The 13540-nt window shown below is 36.6% G+C and overlaps 1 protein-coding gene across 1 annotated transcript; it reads left to right on the top strand.

Annotated features, from left to right (window-relative positions):
* Positions 1-437: 437 nt before the first annotated feature.
* On the top strand, positions 438-12321 carry LOC582353 (aladin). Its single transcript, XM_030990088.1, has 12 exons — positions 438-507; positions 1486-1627; positions 2543-2726; positions 3321-3412; positions 4115-4260; positions 4732-4875; positions 5461-5581; positions 6199-6323; positions 7092-7325; positions 7969-8118; positions 8645-8729; positions 10670-12321. Exons 2-12 carry the CDS (start codon positions 1502-1504, stop codon positions 10817-10819), a joined length of 1557 nt encoding a protein of 518 aa, XP_030845948.1. The 5' UTR covers positions 438-507; positions 1486-1501; the 3' UTR covers positions 10820-12321.
* Positions 12322-13540: the final 1219 nt, after the last annotated feature.

Below are 13540 nucleotides of genomic sequence, written 5' to 3'. Positions count from 1 at the left end.
GCTGTGGTTATTATTTTCACTAAAATGGTTTATATTAAAAGTTTTTCGAATTTGTATAAGCCAAAATAATATTTGCTTTAAAGAAATACATTTTTACAATTCATGTTAATTCATAATTTGCTTTTTTATAATTTTACAATATATTTGAAATTTAATGATGAAGAACAAGGCGAATAAATTAAATGGTGCAGACTATTTTAGCTCAATATTTCAAATCGCATTATACTGCCAATTTGATTCTAGATGTACTATCAAATTAATATCTTTTAACATTCAATTGTGGTTTTGAATTAAAAAAATATATTCATTATAGCCATTACAAAAATCGATAATATTTATTATTTTTGTTGGATAAATAATTGATAAAAATAAATAGTTATCGCATTATATAACTCTTAAACGCGCTAATAATTTTGGATTCAAATATTAATCCGCAACTTTATTTTTTCAGCGCCCAAGTTGAATGCGAACCATTTAGACTCCTTTTTCTCTAATCCTAAATTACAGGTAATATTATTTCATTTTCACATTTCCAGAGAGATATGAGTTCATTTTTGACAGATTAAACGTTTTGACAGTTTGAAATTCCATAATGAGATTGAGAATGAAGCAGTTTGGGGGTTTGAATTTAGAAGAATTGCCGTTGTACAGTCCCACTTGTATGTTTTGGCGTCAGTCTGCCTAACCTGCCCGTGATTGTGTATAGTATTGCCTTGTATTGGGCGCTTGTTCAGAAACCTCTCCAAAATTTGACCCGTAACTCCGGCGTGGAGATACCCCACTAAAACATACCCAAAATGAAGTAAATATTCATCAAATGTTTAAATAAAGATCATGAGTTAAAAGTTGTTATGTTGGTCTAGAGTAGATCTAACTCGGCTCCGGGAAGCTCCAACACCGGCGCCGCAGGCGTCGGAGCTTCGGGTGGTTTTGTTGGTTTCTCACGGGGGCTAGTAAAACAGCCGATTGGGTGATATTATCGTTAAATCTGCAAAAGGAGTACTTACAATTTTTACATCATAGGGTGCACGACTCCTCAGGGCTCAACTCCAATCACTTGAATGTAGCCTATAATTTGAAGAAGTCTTCGATGGGAAAAAAGGGTTAATTCGGGGTGCTACACCAACGATTCTTCCATGTCACAGCATTGATTCAAAATAGCGATGAGAAGGTACGCATGCGCGACAGTGGCGAAGAAAATATGAATATTCATGCTATCGAGCGCCGATTGCTCGAAATTGCTGAATATGCACGACTCGAACGAACAAAGCCCTTCTCAACCTCGTGCATATTCAGCGATTTCGAGCGATCGGCGCTCGATAGCATGAATATTCATATTTTCTTCGCCACTGCCGCACATGCGTACCTTCTGATCGCTATGTTGAACGTTCGCTAAATTCAGCGGTCAATGTCCTTTTTTTTTAAGAAAAAAAAAGAATTTCAGTGAATTGTTATTTTTCCTTATTTCCCAAAACAACATTTCAGAAGAGAGACTGTCACCATGTGCTCACTTGCTGAGGGACCACCCCCGCCTGCAGAAGGCTGTATTACAGTTTGTGAAGAGAATGGAGATTTGGTCACCATTCAGGCCAGGAATGCCCCTGTGAACTACACACCAAGGATTGCTGTAAGTAGAGTTAGGATGCTAATAAAAAATGTGGGGCATACATATAAAACTTTTTCATTAAAGTTCATCTGTTTTGATGATACATATATTTGAAAGTTTAACTTTTGATTGCAGCGTTTATCATTTGACCCGGTTGTAACCCTATGAATCAGAAAGGTAAAGCCAGGGCTCATCGCTTATGAAGGCTAAAGCAGAACAACTGATACTCTTGGAGGTAAAGGTTTTGTATTAGAATCAAAAGTTTGACTTTCAAAGTTTTTTAAATTGTTATCTGTTAATGGACCCTAATTTTCATTGGGATGTTTTTTTTTAAACTTTGTTTTGTTTTGATTTCATTAGGCTTGTTTTGCTTCTTTTTTTTTTGCTTCTTTTTACATTTTTGTTCCTGTATCACTATAAAGTTTTTAGTAATGAAAGAATTCAGTACCGGTAGTCATTGGGTTTAATAAAGTGTACTAATCACCAAAAAGTATTTTGTTCTGTACGTTTGTAATTATATGTGGTAATACTCTATTCAAAATATAAGCTTCAAATATAGATTTGCAAGTCTAAGTACACTCTCAATTGACATAAAAGCGATTTGTGGGTAGACTACTTGTACTCGGCACACATGTATGCCCCTGCATAAATAAGGGCCCGCACAGAACCCAAGTTCGACTTAGGGTACCGGTATGTGTACGCAGTTTTATATTATTCTACATTTTCCTCATACTCCTAATCCGTTATCCCGTAGAATGCAGAGTGAAGGGTTTTGGGGGGCTTATTTTATACATCCTCGCTGTACGTAAATCATATTTTTAGGTGACTGTTACAATTCAATGTAGTGAGTTATTAATTAGACAAAATACTTTGGATATGCTCTTTAATATCTTGTCCTAAATATTATTTTTATGTTTTATCCATTATTATCCCTAGGGCTTTGAGTACCCCAGCATCAGTACCTCGACCGAGAGTCTCTGCTCTCTGGCGTCAGATGAGGCAGCCCAGTCGGCGTTCCAGCCTCACGTGGATGAGGTGTCGCTATGGAAACAAGCCTGGTATACCTGCAGGGTTCATGGCCTGACCGAGATGCTGGATGAACTCTCCAAAAATGAGACAGGTAAGGGGATGTCTTGCTGTTGTATTTTTATATGTGATTTTTATGTATTTATTCATAATATTTATAAGGCCTTAGACAATTTTCTTGTTGTTTGATTTTAGTTGATAAAGTAGCAAGATTTAAACAATCCTCTAATTTATTTACCTCATTTAGTGTAATATTAGATGAACAAGATGTGAAAACAATCCTTGGCCAAGATGGTTATTCCAATGTTCAAACTTTAAAGATATTTATTTGTAAAGGGACCCCTTGGGTATCTTTTGTTTTGTTTTGGTTTCATTTGGGTTTCTTTTTCTTTTTCTTCCTGTATAAAGCTTTTAATAATAAAGTGTAAAAGGTACCGACAGTTGTCTATCCGACATTTGTGTTGGTGACAATTGATATTAAGAATTTGATAGCTTGAGGATTTTTCACAGAGGAATGGTTGCAGGAGCATGTGTCATACAACCTCATACACAGCTGTCATTATGCTTTACATCTCAAGCTTTAACCTATGTCTTTAAATTTAAAAATTGTCCAATAAGATATTTTACACAATTTTGAAATTCAATCTTGGACATCATACCATTTTACCTTTCCTTTCATCCTAACTAGCTCCCTGGCCTGTTACCACGCTTGCCTGTGGATGTCTTACTACTGTGACCATGGTCAATTTATTCAGAGGCTCGCTCTATCCTCACTTGATGGTAAGGTATTTCAACTCGTTCAGAACAGGATTTGTTAATTGATCAGCTTTCTTCAAATTGGCAACACTGGTATTTTGTCTTTTATTGTTCAACAGGTCAAATGTATAGTTTTGTGTCCCGACAGAATGCTATGGACAGGGATCACAGTATATGTGAACAAAAATGCCACTTTGAATTAAAAATACATGATTTTTAAACTTATTAATGTTTTGTAGAATAGCAATTTGAAATATAGTGATGAACTTTTCAATGTGTTTCCAATTCAAACAATTTTAATTACCGGTATTATTATCTTTTTTCCTCTTTAAAATTTCTGGTGTGGTAAACTGGAAACTATTTAAAAAAATGGACTGTGTTCAGATATGTGTGCTCTTTATGCTCTTTCATCTGGTCATCTTTAGGGCTCTGAATTAAGTGTTATTGAACCAAACTACAATCTATCTCGCTCTCTCTCTCTCTCTCTATCTCTCATTCTATCCGTCTTTTTCTTTCTGTTTTTCATTCTCTCTCAGTCCTATTGTGATCTCCCTTTATGTTTCAGTTTATGTTATCAATATTTGTATTATGGCGACCATGTACATGTACTCTCTTCACACCCCCCCCCCCCCCCGCCCCATTATTTCATCTCCAAAATTAGGTCGAGTTATGAAATACAGCTCATGGTCATTAATACCCTCTCTCTCTCTCACTTTCTTTCTGTAGCTCTCTCCTGAAGAGATGATCCATGAGTTCAGTGCAGCTAAGGATTGGCAGGACAGTGAGATCAGAGCGTTTGCATGGCACCAACATACCAACAAGTGTGCTGTAGCATGGAAGGATAACACAATCAAAATCTTCATATCAGGAAGGTATATATATATTTTTGTCTCTGGTTTCAACGAAAGACTCTCAATTTCTTTTTTCTTCTCTTTCCCTCTTTATTTTTTATGTACTTCTCCTGATAATATCACTGTCCTTTGGATGCATGAGCACAGTGTGTATTGCAATCTACATGTATGTGTTTGTTTTAATAATTTATTATCTTTTCCATCATTGTTTTATTCATTCACTATATTACAGTTATGACACCTGTCATTGCGAGTTCCTCTCGAACCGATTTTTGGGATGTTCATATATATTTCTGAATGCAGGTCGGCGTACAGTTATAGTAACTCTCTTCTTTTGTGATCGGTTTTAAGTCATCACCATCTAATAATGTCAGGTGAACCATCTCTTCAAAGAAGCTTTAAAGTCTCGCTTATATATTAATGTTTAGTTTTGAAGAATGTCCACATTCCTAGGGGTAATTGTTGGTTGATTTCCCCCCTCCCCCTTACCAGTGATGTAGTTCCAACACTGAAGCACAGACAACAGCGGGGTGTGTCTTGCCTGGCATGGAAACCCCTGTCTGCAACGGTATTGGCTGTCGGTTGTCGTGGTTGCATACTCATCTGGCATATAGACCCCAACTCATTATCTACCAGGTAAGTTTATTGGAATCTAGAATTATTGGTATACTGTTAATTCTATGGATAGTTGATATGTACAAAATTCTCTAAACAGTTTATGTAGACTCCAACCCATCGGCCCGAATTCACAAAGGAGGTTTGTCGACAAACCTTGGTTTTCGTACGTCATATGACGCGTTTTACGCGTTTTTTACAAACCTGGTTTGTAAAGAACAAAAGGAGGTTTGGCGAAACAAAAGGAGGTTTGAGCTCAAACCTTGGTCTGAGCTCAAACCTTGCTTTGTGAATTCGGGCCATTATGTACCATGTAACAATACTTTTTATTTGAAAAAAGGATTCCTGATTTTATAAATGTACAGTAAATTCTATAAATATATGACATACAGAATTGTTGATTGTTTAAACAACATTTTACAGAGAGCAATTTAAAATCTTCTCATATTGAAAATTGCATCTTTTGGTAGAAATTCAAAGTAATACAGAATAAAATTTCTCTTTTTCTTGTACTAGTGGCTTGGTTCCAAACATAATATATGTCACAAGGTGCTCAATAGTTTACCTCACAATTTGATTTGGTTGTGATTTATGCTTGTTTTACAGGCCAACTGCCAGTGCAGCCCAAGTTCTTTCCCACAATGGTCATGCACCGATAACCTGTCTAAGTTGGGACCCTAGAGGGCGTCTTCTAGTTTCTTCATCTCCAAGAGATACAGCCATACTGGTAAGTTACTGTGGATACTGTGAATTAAATTTTAAATCCTTTCTACTCCAGTAATTTGTGGTTTGGAACGACAGAATGTAATCAAAATATTGTAATATTGCTACAACTCACCTTCACTGAAGCTGCCTGTTCTATTGCTTGAGGTGCATTTGGGATGACTAGATCCAATTTCCTCTTTCTTCACTCAATGCCAATCTGTATTATGTACACGAAATTGCATTTGAACCCATTGACTATTAAATACATTCTCTTCTTCCCATAGACTTAAAGCCCCACTGTATTACTTGTAGCTACTTACTCCCTCTATATAGAAAACAATGCCTAATCAGTGACCATGAGTCCCCCATGATCCTCTTTTTCTGAGTTGATGAGATAGCCATCTGTCAGTGACCACTCTGGATGGTCTAATCCCTCCTAGCCAAACTAGTACAAACAGCCTTTAAGACAGGGACAACTTGGTTCCCTAGGCAATGGGTGGCCTGAAATATTTATTGTTATTGGAATGAACAGTCAGTGTACGTTTTGTTTAATTTTTTGAAATTTCATTTCCCAAATCCCAACTAAACCAGAACTCAAGATGACCTTAAACTGGGGTCGATTTCCTTTTTTTATTCTAGGTGTGGGATGTCCCCAGGGAAGCATGTGTGCCCTTGAAGAGGACCAGTGGAGGGGGCGTGGCCCTGCTGAGGTACTCCCCAGATAGCTCCAAGCTCTTTGCCTCCTCTCCTTCACAGGTATTCAGGTAAGCACTTGAAAATGTGACAGAATAAGATCCTTGGGCTTTAAAATTATTGCCCACGCTGCATTGAAGCTTATTTAGCTTTGTTCAGAAGTGAGAAAATATAGGAAATAGCTAAAACTTGGTTGAAAGGAAAATATTATTCTGTAAACATACTGGGATTTTCTGAAGATTAAAAGACAGAAGTGAGGAGAGTAGGGAGAAACCCCGGTGAAGTGGTCCACCTGCACACCCCAGTCAGTCTACGGCATCTGCAAGAATCTTCAGTATTGAAGGAGGCAGATTATCTTGAAGAAGGAGAAGAAGAAGATAATGATTGGACTACTAACTGATGGGCTAGACTTTAAAGAAATAAATAGTGAAACAAGGTGGTGATATTATCTCTCTTGCAAGTTGATTAAGAATATTGTTTAGGAAAAAGGAAAATCCTGATTCACACTTCCTAATTGGCCCTCCTGAGATACTCACCAGATAGCTCCAAGCTTTTGCCTCCTCTCCTTCACAAGTATTCAGGAAGTGCTAGAAAATTTGAAAGAATTAGGTGTTTGGACAGACTTTAATGACCCCAAAGAAAAAATGGTAATGTTCTATAAACATTGCTAAATTGGGCTTTCCTCCGATTTTTATCTATGTACATGTATTAATTTTTCTTTTTGTATAGTTGTGTATACTGTGTACAACATTTTATCTGATTTCAGAAATAAAAACAACAACAACGACTTTAGCCTTTAATTGGTCCTGGTCTGTATTCTTTAATCTGTCTTCCTCTAGAGTTTGGGAGACAAGAACCTGGACGTGCGAGAAGTGGACGCAGCTCTCTGGTCGATGCAAGAGCGCCTGCTGGAGCCCCGACGGGCGGTTCCTCCTGTTCTGTACAGAGGATGAGCCAGCCATCTTCGCTCTGAACTTCATCCACAGCGGGAGTAAGACTGGCGGGGCCGAGTCGGCCATCAAGTGTGCTGATGTCTCGGAACTCTTCATTAAGGATGAGATATATGGAACGAGGTGAAAAACGAGTATTTCTCTTGTGGGAACACCTGTTTGTGATTAAGTATGAAGTGTCAGGGGGGGGGGGATGTTTGTGCAAGCAAAACACCAAAATAATTAACAACTGGTGTTGCTGAAATACGTCCATGAATATGTTGTTTTCTGTATGTCTATTGCCTGTCTTTTGTGATTATGAATTCTTTTACCCTATAATTGTACTACCGGTAATCAAAATCAGTGAGTTAATCTGTTCTTATGTGTATTCTCGCTGATGATACCCATATTTTGTCAATGCTCAGGGATGACTCACAAACTGCGAAGTGGATGCTAGGGAATGTTCAGCTAGTTAATACAATTATAACATGCTGTAAGCCTGTAAAAATATTAACAACATAAAAGTAGTATCATGATTTTAAAGTGATACACGTTTGTTTGATATTTAAGCCTTGGAGTGTTGCCTGTTATTATTAAAAGGCCACTAAATGGATGATTTCTGATTTACTTCTCCCTCCTGGTCTGTCTTTGTCTCTCTTTTTCTCTCTCTGTCACCGTCTGTCTGTCTCCCCCTCTCTCTCTCTCTCTTTATCTCTCTCTCTCTCTCTCTCTCTCTATCTCTCTCTCTCTCTCTCTCTCTCGCTCTTGCTCTCTCTTTCTTGTACAGGGTTGGTGGTTTGATCCAAGACATGGTATGGGATAACACCGGAGAGAGGTTGGCTGTTCTCTTCAAAAGCAATAAGGAAACGGGCAATACCGGTGAACTCATAGCCCTATTCAACACCAGATTAACACCCACTCTGCAACTCATTCCCAGGTAAAGATGTAGCGCTGTACATTTAGATTGTACACTGAATGCTAGACTAACACTAAAGGTGTTTATCATTCTCCTCATTAAAGGATATAGCTGTGTGGTGTAGAGTGGTTTTTAAATACAGAGTTATAAAAAAAAAAGGAATTTAAGAAAATGCAAGGGACATTGATTTTGTACATGTTCTTCTCTTTAAAGAAAGCTAACAAAAATTAGAAAACTGTAATACTCTTGGCTTTCTGAAATACATACGCCATATTTTCACCTGTGTAAAAATTCTGCAAGTCATTCCAAGGTACATGTAGACTATATGTACACATCACATAGGGTGAACTTGTGGAAAAGGCAAACTTCTAAAATAATGTTGTACTCAAAGATGCTTGAAGAGAGAAGCGTACAGCCACCATCAATCAAGCTATTTGTAATGTCATTGCTGCTGTAGTAGTGATATTATACAGAAGATTCTTATCCTCGAAACTTCCCAGGCGTACTATTTTATTCATGTAGCTGTACCTCTTTTTTTATTCTCTAGTGGTTTTGTACGAGGTGAGCCAGGAGAGGTTCCAGAGCTGATCTCCTTCAAACCAAACTTCAATCATGGTGCCCTTCTCACAATCGTAAGTACATGAAGCTTACATTACATTTATTTAAGCTTGCAATGTTACATGTATGTGCGGGAGGAGGATGGATTTCAGTCCCATTTTCTCATTATTTTTTATAATAATAATAATTTTTTTATTTATTTTATTTATTTATGCATGTTCACAATTTCACAATTCAATGAAGTTAACATCACATGAAAATTAATATAAGATGACAAATCATTTTCAATTTTACAATACATTTGAATTAACTTCACGTGAAAAAGAATATAACATTGTTTTATCAAAGACAAGTTGCAACTTATATACAGTTTGAAGAATGAACACACAAAGGTGATGAAACATAAGCAAATAGAGCTTGAATCGTTACAACACCTTTCAAATATATAGTATATGACAAATAAAATTCCTAAAGTTTTGTAGTGAACTATTTACACTATTTACAAAGTTTTAAAAAAAGAAAGAAAAAGAAAAAAAAAATTCGTTAGGCCTAGTAACAAAATTATGTTACATTTAATTAGAACTGATAAATAGATTATAATGTAAGTAATATCTTACATCTGTGAAATGATAATACACATGAGTGCTCTTTTAAAAGAGTTTGTTGATTTTATATTTCGAATATCATTAGGTAAAGAATTCCATACATCTGGACCTCTGTGTCTGATTGATTTCTGGGCTAATGTAGTGTGAGGATTGACCACATGTAAATTCGATGACTGCCTTGTTGAATACGAATGAACCATGTTATTAGGTTGGAACATTGAAGATAATGACGTAGGTAATAATTTGATATTAAAACGGAACATAAATATGGCAATTTGGAGGAAGTTAATATCATCAATCTTTAAGCATTTCAGTTTAACAAATAGTGGGGTAGCATGGTCACGATAACCAGCTCGGGTACATATGCGTACAGCTTTCTTTTGTAACAGAAGAATATTATTAGTCACACACTTGGATGTTGCCCACAAAATATTACAATAAGAAATGTGTGGTAAAATTAGACTATTATATAGCATAAGTAATATTCTATCAGAAACAAAACATTTTATTCTATACAGTACGCCAATATTTCTGGAGATTGGTGTAACAATGTGTTTTACATGGTCGCTCCAGTCAAGTTTTTCATTGATATAGACACCAAGGAATTTCGTACATGTCTTTCTCTCTAAAGAAATATCATCTAGTTTAATATTAAGAGCAAGGTTGTCATTAGATTTTCTACCTCTAAAATGAATATAATTTGTTTTAAGAACATTGAGAGAGAGCACATTACTTCTAAACCATAAAGTCAACTTTGGCAGTTCCGAATTTAGTTTCTGTTCTAGAGTGTTGATTTCACGATGAGACAAGAAAACACTCGTATCATCTGCAAATAAGGTATAATTTAAAGTTTTAGATACATTACAAATATCATTGATATAAATAAGAAATAATAATGGGCCCAGGATGGATCCCTGCGGAACACCACATTTAAGATACAGAATGTCAGAGTTAACAGAGTTATAATAAGTGTACTGTATAATGATAGTGGGTTCTTGTATAGCGCTCATGTCTGTCAGATTTGACACTCCTGGTGCTTTAGCATGGCTACCATTACGGCGCTCTAGCATTTCAAGGAATTAATTCCTGCCAGGTACCCATTTACATCGACTGGGTTGAGTGTCGCAAATGTAGATCATTATCTCGGACAAAGGACATTAGTGCCGCGGCGTGACTCGAACCCGGACTTTGTGATCGACAGTCCGGTGACATATCCACTCGACCATGACACCTCTAACCTTGTTGCAGTTCTAAGTATTGATTCGTAAGTATAAGGTTGTGAGAAATCTCAGAAAATTAATCAGTATTACAGCAGCTGAATTATTAGTTACTAAAATTACAATTTTTTTCATAAAATTCTACAGCTCCCCTATCTCATCCACAATCTTTGCCCTTTTAATTTCTTACAGTGCTGGCATAGCGGCAAAGTGACCTTTGTCCCTCTGCTCTTCATACCCTCTTCTACCCTGGCCGAGAATGGAAGGATCCCAGCTCACTTCACTCAGAAGAGCACCCCTCTTCCACAAGAACTCTTCTCAGTGTCAAACTCAAAGAAGTGAACGTCCAAAACTAAGGTCCAGTCACATGTTATGTGGTAAATGTACTTTCAACTGTATTTTCAGACTGAAACGCTGGAATGATGCATTGTTTGAAGTATATTTTCTAGCCGTATTGTAGATGTGACAAAAGTCAACTGTGATAGCCAAATTTGTTCTATTATTCTACCAAAGCAGGCAACTTTTCTTGGTGTCAAACTCAAAGAAATGAATGTCTTAAACTAAGGTTCAGTTACATGTGATGTAGTAAATGCTTCAACTCAACTTGTCGTAGACTGAAACACTGAAGTGATGCATTGTTTGAAGTACGTTTGCTAGTCATATTGTAAGTGTGACAAAAGTTAATTGCAGCACTCTATTGTTTGTTCTATTATTCTACCAAAGCAGGCAAGGAATTTTGTTTGTTAAAGAAATTTTCTTGGTGTCAAACTCAAAGAAGTGAACGTCCTAAACTAAGGTCCAGTCACATGTTAGGTGGTAAATGTACTTTCAACTCTATTTTTTACAGACTGGAATGATATATTGTTTGGAGTATATTTTCCAGTCATATTTTAGGTGTGACAAAAGTCAACTGCAGCACTCCATTGTTTGTCTATTAATCTACCAAAGAGGGCAAAGATTCTATTTTTTTAAAGAATTTTCTTGGTGTCAAACTCTAAGAAGTGAATGTCCTAAACTAAGGTCCAGTCATATGTGATGTGGTATTAAAACGATTCAACTCTCTTTTTCACATACTGAAACACTGGAATGGTGCATTGTTTGGAGTTTATTTTCCAGTCATAATGTAGGTGTGACAAACTGTGGTAGCCAAATTTGTTCTATTAATCTACCAAAGCAGGCAAAGATTCTATTTTTTTAAAGAACTTTTCTTGGTGTCAAACTCTAAGAAGTGAATATTTTAAACTAAGGTTCAGTCACATGCGATGTGGTAAATGCTTCAACTCTATTTATTTTTTATTGACCAAAAGCACGGATTGGTACATTGTTTGGAGTATATGGGCCATGCATATTGTAGGTGTGACAAAGGTCAACTGTGGTAGCCATATTTTTGTTCTAGTAGTCTACCAATGCAGGCAAGGATTTTTTTTGAACAACTTTTCTGTGTCAAACTCAAAGAAGTAAACGTCCTAAACTTAGGTCCAGTCACATGCGATGTGGTAAACGTTTCAACTCTTCTTTTTTTCACATACTGAAACACTGGAATTATGCAAATGTTTGGATTTTATTTTCCAGTCATACTGTAGGTGTGACATAAGTCAACTGTGGTAGCCAAATTTGTTCTATTATTCTGCCAAAGCCGGCAAAGACTTATCGGTGTCAAACTAGAAGAAGTGATTATCTTAAACTGAAGTTCAGTCACATGTGATGTTGAAAATGCTTCAACTCTATTTATTTGTCATGGACCGAAAGCTTGGAATGGTACATTGTTTGGAGTATATACATGTAGGCCATCGGCACTCCAATGTTTGTTCTATTAGTCTACCAGAGTGAGCAGAGAGTTAGAAAAAAATATCTGCTGCAGAATAAAACCATTTTGTATGTAAATGAATGGTAGGGTGTGAGAAAAGAGAGGTAAAAGAGATCCAGGCAACCGAGGAGTCTTAAACATTCTCACATTTATGTGTCTTATGCATGAAGGATTCAGAAATGCACTTACATCATATTGTAGTTGTACAGTCAATAAAGCCGATAAAGACAACTTTTCTTGTCTCCCTTGAGTGATCTTTATAGAGAGGTTTCACTGTACCACAACATCTGTTTGCAATTAACTGCATCATTTATAGTTGTGTCTGAAACCATGAAAATCGAATGGTGGTTGTGTAACAAGCTGGGATTGGTCATTCACAGATATTTACTGTACATTTCACAAGTGCTGGTATTTTAATGGTACTCTCTACTCCTGGGAAACAAGCCTCAGACAGATGGTTGCTAGAGCAGGGTTCACTGTACTTATACTAAGTTCAGCAGTCGCATAGAGCCTATTGTTGGTGGAGTGTCCATTGATTGACTGCATGATGTCAGAATCACATGACCCTTGAATTCTACAAGGTTATAGGTGTTTCATAAATTACAAATACATGTAGAGAGTCTAGACTTATTAATCAGATTGAGGTGAATTTTTCAAGAAACATCTAACGCAATAGTCATACCATTATGCCAACTTATAGGTTTATATAATTGTATATGTTATAAGCATCCCTGCATAAAGAATCTTCATTCTCTTAAAATGACAGTAAAACCTGTTTTAGTGGCCATCTGTCAAATCGTCCTTGTTTTCACGAAGTGACGGTAGTGAGGAAAATCGTAACGCAAAGTGAATGCAATTATTTTTCACTACCGTCACTTCGTGAAAACAGCGACGAAATAATGGCCATGCTTTTTGTCTCCCTAGGGAGGAAGAGAGAGAGAGTTGTTTTTTTGTAGAACCTGTCTAGAAAGGCAACCTTTCCACGACGGCAGCTTTTTCTGTTCCCCTTAATAGCTTGTCTTTATAGACAGGTTTGACTAGCACAAAAATGAAGGAAAATTTGGGGTTTCTGCAGGTTATGATCAAAAGCAAATCTTATTTGCTGAGAGACGGAAGAGCGTGAACTCTTACCCTTTAGTGTCCTTTTGGATCTCAACTGAGAATATGTCTAATGCCTTATTTAATGGTATATTTAGTGAAAATCTGTGTCGTATCCTTGGCTAAACTGTACAATTTGTCTTACCTGATAAATGGTT

The sequence above is a fragment of the Strongylocentrotus purpuratus genome, unplaced genomic scaffold (genome assembly GCF_000002235.5).
Source record: "Strongylocentrotus purpuratus isolate Spur 01 unplaced genomic scaffold, Spur_5.0 spur5_scaffold_19, whole genome shotgun sequence".
Lineage (NCBI taxonomy): Eukaryota > Metazoa > Echinodermata > Echinoidea > Camarodonta > Strongylocentrotidae > Strongylocentrotus > Strongylocentrotus purpuratus.
This window is presented reverse-complemented; position numbering and strand designations above follow the sequence as displayed.

Bases quoted from the DNA above. Each gene is read 5' to 3' on its own strand.
- LOC582353 (XM_030990088.1), top strand. From the start codon at position 1,502: ATGTGCTCACTTGCTGAGGGACCACCCCCGCCTGCAGAAGGCTGTATT. The intron at 2,727-3,320 runs GTAAGGGGATGT...CATCCTAACTAG, and splicing joins ACTCTCCAAAAATGAGACAG to CTCCCTGGCCTGTTACCACG. The intron at 7,326-7,968 runs GTGAAAAACGAG...TTTCTTGTACAG, and splicing joins GATGAGATATATGGAACGAG to GGTTGGTGGTTTGATCCAAG.